The 17,536-nt window shown below is 39.8% G+C and overlaps 1 protein-coding gene across 1 annotated transcript in view; it reads left to right on the top strand.

Annotated features, from left to right (window-relative positions):
• Positions 1-11,902: 11,902 nt before the first annotated feature.
• Positions 11,903-17,536, top strand: part of PPFIA1 (PTPRF interacting protein alpha 1) — a 70,953-nt gene continuing 65,319 nt past the window's right edge. Inside the window, 2 exon segments of the mRNA XM_070761516.1 lie at positions 11,903-11,992; positions 13,680-13,943. Coding sequence (XP_070617617.1) covers positions 13,680-13,943 — 264 coding nt within the window. The 5' untranslated portion in view covers positions 11,903-11,992.

The raw sequence follows: 17,536 nt of genomic DNA, 5'->3' as shown, positions 1-17,536 counted from the left end.
AATAGCCTGAAGTTGTTCTGATTACATCTTGTTCTATGGAGCCACTATAGACTCATCCCTTTCATCCACTATGCACAGTACATCCCATCTGTGTAGCTTCCTGAAATCTCAAGGTTTTTTAAAATTTATTTTTGTCCTGATGTTCCTAGGGCCACTTTCTTTCAGGAGTGTTGTGCTTCTCTGTGGAAAAACAATTCTAGAAGAATTGAGTGGCTCTTTCCCCCCTGCCTAAGTTTCATTTTCCAGTGCAAAAATGTTAGCCTTCAAATATATCAACTATATAACATCTTGGCACTGTGATCTCAATCCAAGAACTTTCACCTACTTCAAAGCACCCTTTTTACATATCCCCATTAAATACACTGCTCAAAAAATAAATAAAGGGAACACTTATTAAACAACATAATATAACTCCAAGTAAATCAAACTTCTGTGAAATCAAGCTGTCCACTTAGGAAGCAACACTGATTGACAATCAATTTCACAGACTGTTGTGCACATTCAACTTTGTACAGACCAAAATATTCAATGAGAATATTTCATTCATTCAAATCTAGGATGTGTTATTTGAGTGTTCCCTTTATTTATTTTTACCAGTATATATTGATACAAAAAACTGGAGGGATGCATTCTCGTCCTTTTAAAAACTACAAGTCACATTTATTGTATTATAAAAGCCTACGTTAAGGACATTGCTATTCTTTAGTCATATTTACTTATGTAGCCATCGATAGTTCTATCGGGTCTCTTTCCATTCAGTTTTAATGGGTTCTTTCAGAAAAATCCACTACTCTTCACTGTAGTCTCCCATCACTCCTTTATCAGCATTGGAAGCTTCCGCATTCTGCATTTTTAGCTGCAAGGATAAGAGCAGTGTCCAAATAAAAAATGCCTGTCAGTAATTGATATGTTTCCTTTTATCAGTTTCCTTTCACAAAGGAGTGGAAAGTGTGGCTGAGTAAGCAAGTGATGACATCATTACTATATGCCTGTTGTTGTTTTTTCCAGACCAGTAAAAAGCATTAAGTCCAAACTCCACTATTATCCAGAAGGCATGCAGGTAACAACGGAGCAAGGCATGGTTATTCTTGCTATAGACGTTCTTACTGCTATCAGTTCTTGCTTTCTGACGTTTTTTGGCTAGGCAGGCAGGCAGACAGGCCACAGTGAAGAAAAAGAACAGTTATTTCTTGTTAGGGACTAATTCTGGACTGTGACTAAATAACCAATTGTTGGTAGCCCTAAACATATTCTATAAAAAAAATTCTAGGGACCTCTTTAGGAGATGCATTCTGATCCTTTCTGATCAAACAAAGCTTTAACTGGGATTATTTAATACAATCGAGAGAGTCCATTAATTACATTAATACAATTAAATTAAATTAAATTAAAAACATTAATACAATCAAGAGTGTCCAAAAATATTTCTCAAGAAGAGTCCTTCACTCCTCCGCTCGCAACAGAATACCAGACTTGAAATACTGCTATTAGAAAATTTACAACTACATCGCCTCCGATCTGATCTAATTGTAATTAATAAAATCATATACCAAAATGTGCTTCCTGTTAATGACTACTTCACCTTCAACCGCAGCAATACATGAGCACATAATAGATTCAAACTCAAGGTAAACTGCTCTAAACTCGACTGCAGAAAATACGACTTCAGCAATTGATTGATGCCTGGAATGTACTACGTGACACTGGTTTCTTCCTCAAACCTCCAAAACTTTAACCTTAGATTGTCTACTGCTGTGCTGACTTCTCCCCATTTCTAAGAGGTTTGTAAGCAGTGAACGGCTACCAACATTTTTACTACCACACTGTGGGTGTGGCTTATGCAGGATGCCCTGCATTTTTTTTCAATATCTTTCAGTGCAAATTGGTGCTCTGGGGTAGAGCCCCATTTTTGCTACCCCACTGCGTTCCCCCCGTATGGGCAGTAGCCCACCCCTGTCTGTAAGGGGCTTGGATTAGCACACCATTGTGCCTACCATCCCTGTCCTACTATCCTTTTTTATCATTACTTTTTACTTATGTTTATACATACTACTATCCTATACATGTTTGACAAATAGATAGATAGATAGATAGATAGATAGATAGATAGATAGATAGATAGATAGATAGATAGAGATAGAGAGAGACAAACAGACAGACAGACAGACTTATGCATGAACTAGTACCAAAATCATAGAATCATAGGCTGGAAGAGACCTTGGAGGTCTTCTATTCAATCATCTGCCCTAGGCAGAAGCTTATACTGTATTCCACTCTGGACAAATGGTTGAAAACTACTAATGATGGATTATTCACGACTCCAAAAGTACTCACAACTCAAGGAGACAAGTTGTTCCATTGACTAATTGTTCTCACTATCAGGAAATTTATCCTTATTTCCAGGTTGGATCACCCTCATTGCTTCTTATCCTGCCTTCGGGTACTTTGAATAAATCGACTCTCCCTTACCTGTGAGAAACCCTTCAAGAATTGGAAGAAAGCTTTTATGTCACACCAGCCCTTCAGTTAGTTAGGCCCTTGGAAGCTGAAAATGCCCTCCCAGAGCTTCCATGCCAGCTGGCCGGTGTGCATATGTGTGCTAAAGTTGAGCTAGGGCAACAGTTTGTGTGCCAGCAGATATGGCTCCGTATGCCACTTGTGGCACCCATGCCATAGATTTGCCATCACTGTTCTAGGGTCTCAGCATATTTTTTGTATCACAGTGACCAGAACTGCATACAGTATTCCAAGTATTCCAAGTGTGACCTTAGTAGTGCAGTATAGAGCAGTACCATGTCTACTTGTGTTCTTTATGCTATTCTTCCTTTGATACAGCTTAGGATTGCTATAGCTTTTTTGGCAGTTGCAACACACTGCTGGCTCATACTTAAGCAATGTTCCACCAAGACACATAATTCCTTACAGGCACTACCTGTTGCGCAGGTATTGTCCATTCTGTACATATGTACTATATTTGGTTTTTCCTGCCTAAGTGCAGGTTCTTATTTTTCTTACCACTGACCAGCATCTTGTTGAATAGGGTCCAATGCTCAATCTGTCAAGGTCCTTTTGAATTTTGAGTCTCTTTTGCAAACTGTTGAAGTTACCCACAGTTTAATGACATCTGCAAATATGATAAACACCCATTCAGATCATACATCTAGGTAATTTATAAAGATGTTTAGGAGGACTGGACCAGGGATGGGTTCTAACTTAACTTGTCACTATTGCACTTGTGGCTGGTTCTACTTACCCGCATACTGGTGTGCTGCGTGTGCATCCTGCAGATTCAAACGCTTATGCATGCATGCCCACGTGCACCCCTGCGCACATCCCTACACATGCACAGGAAGCAAAAACATGCCTAAATCTCATGAGGAGATGCTTGCAGGTCTGGTGCCGTCTTCACCAGTCTGTTGAGTGGCGCTATCTTTTTTCCTGAATTTTGGGGGGGGGGGGGTTGCTTCCTGCCCATGCACGGAAGCAAAAAATTGCTGAAATCACACATGCGAGCATCCCTTCATAAGATTTTGTTTCTGTGCATGCGCAGGAGGCAAAAAAGTCCCAAAAATTCAGGAAAAAAGATTGCGCCGCTCGAAGGACCAGTGAAGATGGCACGCAAATTGTACAATATGGCGGTCACTGGAACAGAACTCTGGGGAATACTAGCAGCAATCCACCACTGTACCGCACTGCACATGCGCAGAAGCCAAAACCAAAATGGTGCTGCCGAGAGATCCAGTTAGTGGGTGTGGCCAGACAGCCATTCCTCCCCATTCAACGAGTGGGGGGAAATTCCTGCTATTGGTTCTATAGAACTGGTCCAAACCGGAAGCAACCCACCTCTGCACTGGGCCCAAAAACGAATATTGAGGTATCCCGTTGCATTTACGCAGCTGTAATTCCATTGAGTTGGTCAAATGCACAAAACTGTTGCAGTTGAACTAGTTCTTTTTCATTATCCATGACAACTGCTATCCTATTTGGCAGTCATTTTTCCCCTCTTATATTCTAGGTTTCACATATTTATTAATGAGCTTTGAATATTTAAGGTACAGTAATTACAAATGCCATTTCCTAAATAGTAAGGTTTAAAGAAATTAACATATTGTTAAACTATATCCTAGACATTTAGAATCTATCCATTTATAAACAGGGATGAATAATGGATTATTTGTGCCTAGACAATTTTAAAAAAGGTGTGATTATGCATTTCTGGAGGGAGATGTATGTTTTTTTCAACAGAAAGACGGGACTGTCAGATTTTAGTTCTTTAAAAATTATTATTATAATTAATTATAAGTATTAAAAATTATTATTATCAGAGTTAGTGATTGTAGGCTAGACAGAATCCCTGACATTTTGCCAGCAATGGTGGCTGGCATCTTCAGAAGCAAGGTTGTCCACTATGCAGAAAACTGAATAAGGATTGATTGGGCTCCTATATTTACAGCCAGGTATCTGACAGTTTATTGGTTTTTAGTCAAGTGAGTTTCCAATTGGTACAGCTTGGTGAGAGCTAGTCTCTGATTGGTTGTTTTGCCTGAACCCAATTGAAGCTCAATCCCTGAAAGTTTCTACCAGAAAATTATTAATGTTCTTTAATGGAAAAGAATATACTTTTGTATGTAAGTAAGGGGAACTAATTTTACACAAAGCTATGACCTAAAATACTCTGCATCCATTAAATTATTTTAAGTCACCCAATTTTCTTTTTCATTGTTCATTTCTTATCTCCCCCATCCCCTCTTCTGAGAGAGTCCTGGTCCCTTCATGTGTTATCTCATGCTCTAATGTCTGGGATAACTTGTTTTGGTTTATTAAATTTTTATTTATTACAAGTAGTAGTTGTAGTCAGTGTTCCCTCTAATTTTTTGGGGGGTGGGCGTAAAAGTATAGTGTCTGAGCGGCAGTCCCTTCGGAACTGGGCGGCACAGAAATAATAAGTAAGTAAGTAAGTAAGTAAGTAAGTAAGTAAGTAAGTAAGTAAGTAAGTAAGTAAGTGAAGTAAACCCAGGCCTAAAAAGGCTTGCAATTCAGTCTTATTTTGTGGCTCTGGGGCTTCTCTAATAGCTCTCAGTTTCTCAGTGGTGGGGTGGATACCTTCCTTGTCTATTTTATAACCTAGGAATTCTACACTGTTGGTTCCCCATACGCATTTATCAGGCTTAATTCTCAAACCTTTGTCTTGAAGTCTCTGGAGTACTTCCCTAATCCTTTTGTTGAGCTGTTCTTGGTTTTCCCCTGCAATTAAGATGTCATCAAAATAGGGAATGGCCCCTTTAATCCCTGATAACAATCTTTCCATTATGCTTTGGAATATCCCTGGGGCTATGCTTACTCCAAACTGTAATCTGGTACATTTAAAGGCACCCCTGTGGGTCACAATCGTTTGCGCGTTTGCTGTCGCTTCATCGACCGGCAGTTGCTGATAAGCCTGGGCGAGGTCGATCTTTGCAAACCTTTTCCCTTCCCCCAGGGAGTGCAGGAGTTGTTGTACCACCGGAATGGGTAAGGGTGGTGTTGGAGGGCCTTATTTAGTGTAGATTTATAGTCAGCGCAAACTCTTAAGGAGCCATCCGGTTTTAGAGGGGTGACTATGGGTGTTTCCCATGGTCCCTGCTCCACAGGAACTAAAATGCCTTGGCTTATGAGCTTATCCAGCTGCAGGTCAAGTTTGGGGAATAGCGGAAGGGGTACCCTGCGAGGTTTGAGCCGGACAGGTGGGACCTTGGGATCGATGAAAAACGAGATAGGGGGCCCTTTATACGACCCCAAGGTGGGGCTAAACGCTTCAGGGAACTCTTGTAAAAAGTTAGGCATGCTATCACAGTTGACATTGCAAATACCAGAAATTTCAATTCCCAAAGGTTCCATCCAAGCCAACCCCAGGAGAGAGTGTTTAGCCCCTGTAACAACAATCATGGGTAGGGTACATTTAACATTCTTAAATACGATAGGTACATTCACTTTGCCCAGAACAGAGATTATCCCCCCTTGAAAATCTCTAATTACCAACGAGGTTTGCAATAGCTCAGATTTAGACAGGCTAGGCATATACAATTTAAGATTTTCCCACGGCATAATGGTGTATTTAGACCCCGTGTCAAGTTCCATAGAACATGGCTTGTTATTTAAAAGTAAAGAAATAACAATCTTGCCCCCATTTTCTGTTGCCGTGGTATTCACGAAAAATTGAGTGTTACCTCTTGAGTAGTCGCGGTTAGCAGCTGAGTAGTTCTTACGGCTCGAAAAACGGAAGGGTCGGTTTTCTCGCGGTTGGGGTGTTTGATTCTGGGGTCATTGGTGGCGCGGTGTGGAGAAGGTTTCCTCCGGTGCTGATGCTCTGCAGGCTTCGGCGATGTAGCCCCGTCGGTTGCAGCGGCGGCATATGGCGTCCCGGAAGGGGCAACGTTGGCGCTGATGGTTTCCTCGGCAACCGGCGCAGGGGGTGGCGGGGTGAGGAAGTCTGTGTTGTCTCGGCTGGTCTTGCAGCAGGAAACAGCTGTCCTCGTTGCGAGCTGGTGGGCTGCGATCATCTGGGTCCTCGGCGCGGGAGAACGTGGAGTCTATCTTGGCGATGACTTTTTTCGTGATCTATCAGCTCTTTAGCAGCGGCGTCGGCGACCTCTGCGGTTTGCGCTAGCTTAATCACTGTTTGTAGGGTCGGTGAGGAGTTTGTTCCTGACCGCGGCGTTTCTCATGCCAAAGACTAAGGCATCGGTGAGGCGAGCTTCCGGGTTGTCAAACTTGCATTTCGCAAGCACCGTTCGAAGTCGCGTTGCAAATTGGTTGATTGATTCCGCTTCGCGCTGAGCCATTCTAGAAAACTGGTGCCGGAAAACCATGGCTGGTTTTGTTGGCCTGAAATGGCTCGCGAGCTTGTCTTGTAGGATGTCCCAAGCGACGGATCTTGCCGGCAGCGGGTCGGTGAGAGTCTGGGCGAGGGCGCGGATTTCTGGACCGCAGTAATTTAGGAAAATGGCCCGTCTTCGATCGGCGTCGGCATCCCGTATTCCTGCTGCCTCGAGGAAGATCTCGAAGCTGGCTAGGTAGTCGTCCCAGGAAGTCTTTTCTGGGTCGAAGAACTCAGGAGCCCGGCCGATTTGGAGATTGTTCATGTTGCACGCGTAGTTTCTTTCGTCCGTCGTCGCCAGTGAAGTAAACCCAGAGGCAGGGTTGTTAGAACGGTACTTTTATTCAGCTCAGCATAGGTAAGTGACTTTCAGCGAGTACCGTCTGCTCTGCTTGGGAGAAACCGCTTCTTTTATACACTGCGGTTCCCGCCAAAGCAAGAGCAGAGCGCGTCTGAGCCAATCAGGAGCGACTTCCTGATTTCCAGCTCAGACAGCGCTTTAGCAAGGAACAAACTATTTACAGAGATACAAGGTAGCCATTACAGGATACAACAGTAAGTAAACAAACAAACAAACAAACAAACAAAACACCCACCCTGTTTTGCCTCAGAGAATTTCAAAATAAAATACTGTACTGTATGTCTATAACAGTGAGCTCGTAATAGGGCAACTCTATCAATATCAAAATGCCACTTAAATAGTTGAGCTAGTTTCAAACTAGATTTTGATTTTCTTTCTCTCTTCCTTACTCCCATTCTTTTTCTTTCTCTTTTTCTTCCTCTCTTTTTTCTATGTTTCTCTCTCTTCCTCTCTTCCTCTCTCTCTCCTTCCCTCTCGCTCTTTCCCTCTTGGCTTCTGGGCAGGTTTGGAAAACTCTGAGTTGATGATGATTTTTAAGTGAGCGATTGCTCACTGCTCAGCTTAGAGGGAACTATGGTTGTAGTAGTAGTAGTATTCCCCTATCCTCTTCATTTTCTCAGCTAATCCATAGATCGCTCTTTGGCACCCTAAGTAGAGTATCTAAGTATTCCCTTAGTATAATCTATACTTTCTACTTAGCAAGCAGCAGTGGGAACAAGTATCCTGTTTGTGAACTCAGTAAAGTTTATTTTCCCAAAGGGCAAAAGGGAAAAAAGGCTGCATTTATGAGTAATAAAACTGTTACCTGAAAGCTAGCTACACTTACTGAAAAATACTTGGCTTTTCACATTCCACTTTTCTGTAGAGATACAGATGAATTTCAGTCCTTCTCTTTGGAATTCTTCTTTGACATTTGATTAGCAAAGTAGTATATTATCTCTGCATTCACCAAATCTACCCAAAGGTGACTTTCTAAGGCTTCCAATTTAACTGTAGCTGGAGCAGCCGAACCTTGCTCACTCTGTAACACATTAACTGGTCAAGTAGTTTCTCCTCCTTGCCCTTCTCTTCACAGAAGCTTCCAAGTTTCTTTTCCCCACCCCCTTCATTTGCACTCCCCATGTATAAGAGGTTTCAAAGCATTTCTAGCAGGATCACCAAATTCTGTAGCAGCTTTGTTTTCTAGGCCAGTGTTTCCCAACCTTGGCAACTTGAAGATATTTGGACTTCAACTCCTAGAATTCCCCAGCCAGCATTCGCTGGCTGGGAATTCTGGGAGTTGAAGTCCAAATATCTTCAAGTTGGCAAGGTTGGGAAACACTGTTCTAGGCCATCCGTCTTGTAATCTTCCAAGATTTTATTCTTGCCATGTACATGTATAAATCCAAATTAGACTTCATTGTTTCTCTGTGTCATATTATGTAGACACATATATGTGTCATATATGTAATATGCATAATTTTGTATTTATTTTGTCATGTTTATGTAGTGTACATTGGAGAGGGTGAACCTTTTGGGAGCTGTATACAACAAAATGTAATGTTAATGCAATATATTAGTGAACATTCAAAGTGACAATGAAGTTATTCTTTTTTTTAAAAAAAGTATTAAGTTTTTCCATTAAAAAGACATATAAGACACTGCCAAAAACATGCAGAAAAAAAATACATACATCAAAACAAATACAAAGAATAATTACTCGCTTTTACAGCTTTTTCAGAATGTTTCTGTATCTAATTTCATGTTACAATACTATTTGGTTTCTTTTACCTTCATTAACATTTGTCTAAGTCTATCTTTATAATCGTTTAATCTCATATTGTATTTTCCATATCCATATCATTTATTACACACACACACACACACACACACACACACACACACACACACACACACAGAGGGATAGACAGACAGACAGACAGATAGATAAATATTTGTTTTTGTAGATTTTCACAGGTATAGGTATGTATTTGGTATGTTCAGGGTTTCCCCCCATGTATCAAGAGTGTTTTTGTCATGTTTTGATGAGATCATACTCATCATCCTCAGGCTGGTATCCTGGGTTTTGCACTAGGGCAAACAAAGTATATATATATTGCTCAAAAATATAAGGGGAACATTCAAATAACACATCCTAGATCTGAATGAATGAAATATTCTCATTGAATACTTTGTTCTGTACAAAGTTGAATGTGCACAACAGCATGTGAAATTGATTGTCAGTGTTTCTTCCTAGATGGAGTTTGATTTCACAGAAGTTTGATTTACTTGGAGTTATATTGTGTTGTTTAAATGTTCCCTTTATTTTTTTGAGCAGTGTATATATGTGCCAGGCTTCGGGCAATTAGGTCTCAGACCCCTGGCCCACGAAATGAGATATATGTTGTATGATTGAACTGGTATGATTGTTTTTAAATACTGGATTTTTAGATTGTAATTTTAAATTTAATTAGATTTGTCGTTTTACCGTATTGTTATATTATATACTGTTAGCTGCTCGGAGCCCTTGGAGAAGGGCGGCATACAAATCAAATCAATCAATCAATCAATCAATCAATCAATCAATAAACAAACAAACAAACAACTTGTTGCTTGTATCCTAAGATTTTTATTAATATTGTTTCTTCATTGCTTATTTGACCCCTATGACAATAATTAAGTGTTGTACCATATGATTCTTGACAAATTTATCTTTTTCTTTTATGTACACTGACAGCAAATCCAATAAATAAATAAATAAATAAATAAATAAATAAATAAATATGCACCAAGACAAATTCCTTGTGTGTCCAATCACACTTGGCCAATAAAGAATTCTTCTATTCTAAATAAATAAACAATAAATATATAAATATATATATATATATATTGTCGTTCTTGGGGACAGAGAATACAGACATTTACAGATTCACCATGGAAATTTCTTATTTTATTACCATTTTTTAAAAAGCCAGCAATTCCATTATTCCCAGATTCTATAAAATTCTTGTTTGAGGTCAGGCCGGTGCAGAGCAGACAATGAAGTTATTGTAAGTCTGAAGCTATCCCCCTTAAGAATTGGGAACGGTGCTTTTTTAAAGAGGCAACTGGACTTTCTGATATATTTTTTTCCTTTTGAAAACGTTTCGCTTCTCATCCCAGAAACTTCCTTCAACTGGGGGAAAGAATTGGCGGCTCTCGGTAAGGACTCTCTTGGGAATGGTTGAAGTGTCGGGAGAGGGAGGAGAAAGAGGGAACGTGGCCTTTCAATTAGTACTGCACACGTGTTGTTTATTTTAGGAGGACCTCCGTGTTTGACGGACAGCTTTGCCCACACACGGGGCTATTTCTTTTCTCTCATCCCTCAAAGAGAGACCGCGGCCAGCTTCGGCTGCCAGCTCTCAGGGAGGAAACACGAGCCTGCCGCCGGTCCCCTAAAACCAACCCCCGCCCCCGCCCTACTAAAAAAACACACCCTAGTCTGGCTTCGCTGAGGGAAGAAGAGAGAGAATAACCTCCCTTTCGCCTTCCAGGGCAAGACTAAGGCCCCGAGCCGCGCTGCATTGTGGTCCACGCCGTTTTTATATTGAAGCCGCAGAGGCTGTCGGGAAGCTCACGGGAGGCGGCGGCCAAACTCCGAGCGGCGGCGGTCCAGGGCCCGGCTGGAAAGAGGCAACCCCCTCCCTCCCGCCCCATCGGCTCCTGGAGCTTCTCAAGCCTTTCCCCGCCGCGCTCTCCCGGGCCCAGTTCGCCGCCGCCCGCCGTCTGAAAGAGCCTTCGGGAGCATCTCCGGATTTAAGCTACCTCGGATGGGGATGTGAAGGCAGGAGGCGGAGCTACCTGGGCAGAGAAGGCCGAAGTTGAGAGCGAGAAGCGGAGCGCAAAAGTCGGCGGCGCCGCGGCAGGTCCCCTGAGGCCTCCGCTAAAGCAGCACCTCGGCCCCAGGAAAAAGTCCTCGGCGCGGCTTCTCGGTGAGGGCTGCGCGTGCGTGTGTGGAGGGGCGAAAACTCCGAAGAGGTTTCCCCTCGGCGCTTTTCTTCAGCCCCGGTCCTCGCAACTTTTTTTTCTCCCCCTCCGCTGGTTTGAAACTCTTCCTGCCTCGTGAAAAGGTGGCGGTTGCGGGGAGCTCCTGCCTCCCCGTGGAAAGAAAGGAAGGAAGAATGGTCGGCAACCGCAACCCGAGGACGGTCTTTTTTTGAGGCTCGGCTCGGCTTCTGAAGCTTTTCCTTTCGCAGCCCCCCTTCCCCGCCAAGAAAAAAAAAAAGGAATTATAAATGCACGGGAGAAGACACGGAAATTTAAACGGCGGAAGAGAGGAGGGTCTTCGAGTGCCTCTGTGAGGACTATAGAACAGCTTACTTCTTCTTGTTGTTGAAGGAAATGCCTAAAAGATTTCTATACATCGTGCCCAATTTGGCGGCCCCAAGACGTTGAAAAAGCATTCCGTCTCCCCCCCCCCCCCAAATAACTTCTCGCCTTTGCAAAGGAAAAAAAAAGACTTGTGGACCAGGCTTCGAATAAGGGAGCTGCAGTATAACCTACCTTTTTTTTAACTGCAGAAAACCAGATGAATTGACCCTCCTGTTGGCTTAGCTTTTGTTAGGAAGATTACTTGTTGCCTTGTGTGGACTACCCAAGGTGGGGATTATTTAATGAATGAACATTGTAGTCGGGGTGGATGGCTGCTCTACGGTTCCAAGTGCTTTTGGAAAGCGTCGGGCAAACTTGCTGAAAGAAAGCTGATCTCGTTGGGAAACATTGATCTCTCTTGACCGAATCTCTTTTTATCAAACAAGGTAAGGGGATCCATGGACAGCTTGCAGAGTAAGCACATTTTATGATTATGAAGTGTGACATGTTACTAGAATAAAATAAGTCCATTCTGAGCATGTTAGGTCAGTGCTGTTTACTTTGTCCAGTTTTAAATGATTAAACTCGTCCTCATTTTAATTACATCTTCATTCAAGCTCTGAAAGTTATGATAAGCTTTTCTGTGATTCTGCATCTTATTAATAACGTCCAATACAGTATTTGCTTGGGATGGAAGGATTCCGGTTAATGATTTATTTGTGATAATACTTATTTTTTTTCTTTTGAACTTTTGAAATACAATATTTCCTAAAAAGTTTCTTCTTATTAATTACTGTAATAGCATCCAGTCGCTAAAAGGTAACCTACACTGTTTCTGCATTGACATTTCTTTAAAAGAAATCATGTGACAAACACCCCCCCCCCCAAAGCTCAGAGAAATGGAAAGTAGGTAGTAAAAGTTTAAAAATTAATTAAAGCAATTATAAGAGTCTTCTAGATTAGTGGTCACCAACCAATGGTGCGTGGACCATAGGTGGTCCATGAGAAAATTATGATGGCCCACAAAAAAATTATTTGCATTTTTTATTTCTACATTTTTTTATGTTGCACTAAATATTTATCTTTAAAAAAAATTCATATTAGCAGTCCGTGGGATTTAAAATTATGAATTTAGTGGTCCCTGAGATCCAAAAGATTGATGACCCCTGTCCTTGATACCCCATTTTGGACTATGATGGTTGATTAATAGTCACATGAACAAACAAATTTGCTTTATTCATGTTATGTCTTTTCCTGAATGCATTTTTTCAATAATTATTTTGCAATAATGCTACTGATGCATTTTCTGTACTAGCAATTATTAATGCAAATTAGAATGTCTGTACCTACCCATAAGCATGCTGGAATAAGATAAAGATCTACCACCCTATACAGTGATACCTCGTCTTACGAACCCCTCTTCATACAAACTTTTCGTGATACGAACATGGTGCTTAAGATTTTTTTGCCTCTTCTTCCAAACTATTTTCACTTTATGAACCCGAACCACCGACGCTGGGATGCCCCGCCTCTGAACTTCCATTGTCAGCGGAAGTGTGGGGATTCTCCTGAGGCTCCCCTCACTGGGAAACCCCATCTCTGGACTTCCCTTGTCAGCATGGGGATTCCCCTGGGATTCACTGGGGTTTCCCAGTAAGGGGAGTCTCAGGGGACTCCCCATGCTTCGGCTGACAATGGAAGTCCATAGGTGGGGATTCCCAGCGGTGCTAGGCAAAAGGGGTGACTTTTGGGATGGGGTTGCACGCATTATTTGCTTTTACATTGATTCCTATGGGGAAAATTGCTTCGTCTTACAAACTTTTCATCTTATGAACCTGGTCATGGAATGAATTAAGTTCGTAAGGCGAGGTATCACTGTACTTTTCTTTAGCACCTACTAATGTAAGTTAGAATTTATTTTTAAAAAATCCATGTCAAGTGAACTTTAGCATGGGCAATTATAGGGAAGTTTTATCAAGTTATATGTTGTGCACAGATGTCTGATACTGTAAATTTATAATACAATTGTGACAAATTGAGAAAAGTATAACTGGATAACTTTGTAGTATCTTAGTTTTGCTAATTAATTTGTATTTTTATGGTTACATAATTAATCTTAACATTAATTTCAAGATGATGTGTGAAGTGATGCCGACCATCAGTGAGGCAGAGGTTCCCTCAGGGGGAAGTGGAAACCGTGGTTCAGGTTCTCCCCTTCAGTCGGATGCTGACTCCCATTTTGAGCAATTAATGGTATCCATGTTGGAAGAGCGTGATCGCCTCTTGGACACATTGCGTGAAACTCAAGAGACACTTGCATTGGCCCAGGGTAAACTACATGAAGTTGGTCATGAGAGAGATTCTCTACAACGACAGCTTAATACTGCACTTCCGCAGGTATTTATTTAAATTAAATCTTTTTTTAAATTTAAAAATGCTAAAAATCAATGTTTAAAGTTTAAATTCTTTTCCCTAACAATTATTGGCAGGAAATAATTAACCACCAAGAAAATTGTGTTCTTCAACAATTAACTCAGAAAAATAACTGTTCTAGAGAGATTAGTACTTCTTTTAATGGGATTTCTAGGAATAATGAAACAATATTTAATATGAGTAACAGAGTTTGAAAGGTTCCTTTATTATCATTCATTACCCATACAATTTAAAAATTCTAGATTTTTTTATTCTGAAGTATGGGCAACTAAGTCATAAGAGTTATTAAAGTGAAACATTTGCTGGACAAAAGTGAAGAAAAAAATTACTTGCCATGCAGGAAGATGTAATAAAGATATCTAATGATCATACTTATAATGGTGGGGTTTTTTTATTGAAAACCCAACATTAAACCAATGTTTGACAAGAACTAGTTTTTAAAAAATTAGAGTAGAATAACAATTGTGGCTAGAAGAAAAACAAAAAGTATTTACATGATTAGCAGGTGTAGCATCATGCTGTTTTTCAGACTGCAGTAGTGTGGTCATAATGTGTCCCTTTATAAGGAAAGACCTGATGTTTCAACTTTAACTTACAATTGTGCATCTAAAAACTAAAAATTTTCAGCATATTGTGACTTAGCCACTTATAGCCTTAGCTTTTCTCTCTGAAATTTCTGAAATAATATATATTATTTTAGTCTGTTGTCTGATTAAAAACTCTGAACAGTAGTGCGCATGGTATTTTCTAAGGAAAAGTTTGAGCTTTCTTTAAGAGTGACTTGTCTAGTGGCACCCATAGAGTGGGTTAAAATTTCATGTTTTCTCCATGGTAATACAGTGGTACCTCTACCTAAGAACACCTCTATTTACAAACTTTCTAGATAAGAACTGGGCGTTCAAGATTTTTTTCACTCTTCTCAAGAACCATTTTCCACTTACAAGCCCAACCTCCGAAACTGTAACTGGAAAAGGCAGGGAGAAGCCTCCGTGAGGCCTCTCTAGGAATCTCCTGGGAGGAAATAGGGCTGGAAAAGGCAGGGAGAAGCCTCCGTGAGGCCTCTCTAGGAATCTCCTGGGAGGAAATAGAGCCGGAAAAGGCAGGGGGAAGCCTCCGTGAGGCCTCTCTAGGAATCTCCTGGGAGGAAACAGGGCCTCCACCCTCCCTATGGTTTCACCAATCACATGCATTATTTGCTTTTACATTGATTCCTATGGGAAAAATTGCTTCTTCTTACAAACTTTTCTACTTAAGAACCTGGTCCCTTATGTGACGTGGTAAAGATTCCAGGTTTTTTAAATTGTATTTTTGGTAATTGTATTAAACATTACAATAAGAACCAATACAAGGGAAAAAATAGAAAGTGCAGAAAAGTAGGAAGAAAACAATATAGTAAAGAAATATATACAAATTATTTCTCTCTTCATAATAAGTATAAACAATTTTAGTAATTCTTCACCTTCTCTTAAAATACAATAGCTAACCCCACCCCCCATATATTATCCCTTATCTATAAATAAATATTTAAAGCTTAATTCTAGTTAAGTCCATTAAGGGTCCAGGGATAACTGAATTTGTTTTAATCTTGATCAAATAAATTAACATGTCAATTTAAATGTTTTTAAATTATATTTTTATCATTCAATAAACTGCCTAGAGTTGCTTCAACAGTGAGATGGGTGGAATTTAAATTTAAGAAAAAATATATTCATTTCTTTCATAATCATTATTTTTTAATCTTTTCTAAGATTGTGCTTGAAATTGATTTCATTTTATTTTTTCTTTGTCTTTTGTCTCCCTTGTATATCCAATTTAAGAAAATTATCCAGATCACTCTTGGTTTGTTATTTGTATAACTCTCAATTAATTAAGACATCAACCTGTTTTATTTGTATATCCGGTGTAGCATCTTTTTCCATATCATTCTTCTAGCCTCTCATTTTTAAATTCATTTTCAGATCAGGAATGTCTTGTCTGGTAAAACTTGTTATTCAGCTGTAAAATCTTTTAAAGATAGTCTACCTGTAATGACAGACACTTTTAAAATTCAATTCTGACTCCATTCATCACAAATATCTCTAAATGTATCCATTTAATGTATTTTGCTCCATTCTATTGCATTAGTGAAATGTAAATGTTTTACTTTAATTGTAATCTTTATTTCTTCTAGTTCTTTCTGGTAGTCAACTTTCAAAATCCTTTCCTCTCTTTTAAAAATTCAAAACAACACATTTTCCCAAAGGAAGATTTTTTATAATTATTTTCAAAATCTTATTTCGGATCCTATTTGGACCTTAATCCTTTTGTAACTTTCCAAAATTTACATTCTAATCACCCATTTACTGTTTTATTCCAAAAGTGGGGAAGGAGAGATCCTTGCATTTAAAACTTTTGCTAAAAATTGAAGGAAACTCACCCTGTGTTCTAAAACTTGTCACTGCAAATATTCCTAATACTTGAAAGCAGTTAAAGTAATTCCTAAAAGCGATCAAGAAATGAGGCTTGGCAAACCTTAGCTCCTTACAGGCTGCGTTATGGTTGTGAGCTGCTTGAAATCTTCTGCTCCTAGCCCCTCAACTTACAAGTTGACCACAAAAACCTCAGTTTCTGCAGCCTGTTCATGAGAAACAGCTGTCTGGAGAACAAGTGGTTGATTTCATGATCTCTGCTTTTTCTGGAGAGACTTTTGCTGTCTAAGCAATGATGTATGTTGCAATTCTGTCCCAGCTCCTTCAAAGATTTCTAGTTCACTATGAATCCTCACCAGAAGTCATCCAAAGATGTTTTTAAAAAAATGATTGAAGGTTGATATTTGGATTTTGTTTTTTCACTCTGGGTATTGTCCGTTAAAAAACCCCTAAGATCTAAACATAACCTTTGTGTTACTTGGTGGTTTTGGAGAAAATTTGCAGACAAAGGTATTTTTTCTGAGAGTAGTATTAAATGAAGTTCAGACCTTAGATAAATAGATTTAGGATATCTTGTACTTAAGGGTTTCATACATCCCCTTCCAAAGAGCATGTTTATATATCTTTGTTTTATTTTAATGCCAACTGCTAGTAAAATGAAGGAGTTTGTTTACTATTCATTCTTTCTGGATTTTGTTTTGTAAGAAAATATGTTCTTCATAATAAATTGCCACTGAGAAAACCATGTAAAATACTTTAAAAGATGGATTTAGGGGAGGTTTAGTTAAAAATTAATAAAATACTGCTCAGTCACAGTCATAGAAATGAAGGGCTTGAAACTTATAGCTTTTTCCTAATAAGATAGATATAACTTTATTTTGAATCAATATGTTTGTGAAGTAAATTCATGTTTTTGGCTAATAATATCTATATTTTTAAGAATTTAAAGTGCAGAGCCACATACCATTAGAGCAATGTTTCCCAACCTTTTTTGAGCCGCGGCACATTATTCATATTTTCAAAATCCTGGGGAACATTGAAAGGGGGGGCGGCGGGGGCGGGCTAAAGAAAAGTTTGGACAAAAAAAACCTCTCTCTTCCTCCCTTTCGCTCTATTTCTCCCACTATCTCTTTTCCTTCCTTCCCTTCT

The sequence above is a fragment of the Erythrolamprus reginae genome, chromosome 1 (genome assembly GCF_031021105.1).
Source record: "Erythrolamprus reginae isolate rEryReg1 chromosome 1, rEryReg1.hap1, whole genome shotgun sequence".
In the NCBI taxonomy this organism is placed as follows: Eukaryota; Metazoa; Chordata; class Lepidosauria; order Squamata; family Dipsadidae; genus Erythrolamprus; species Erythrolamprus reginae.
Note: the sequence above shows the minus strand (reverse complement) of the source record. Positions and strands in the feature narration are given on the sequence as shown.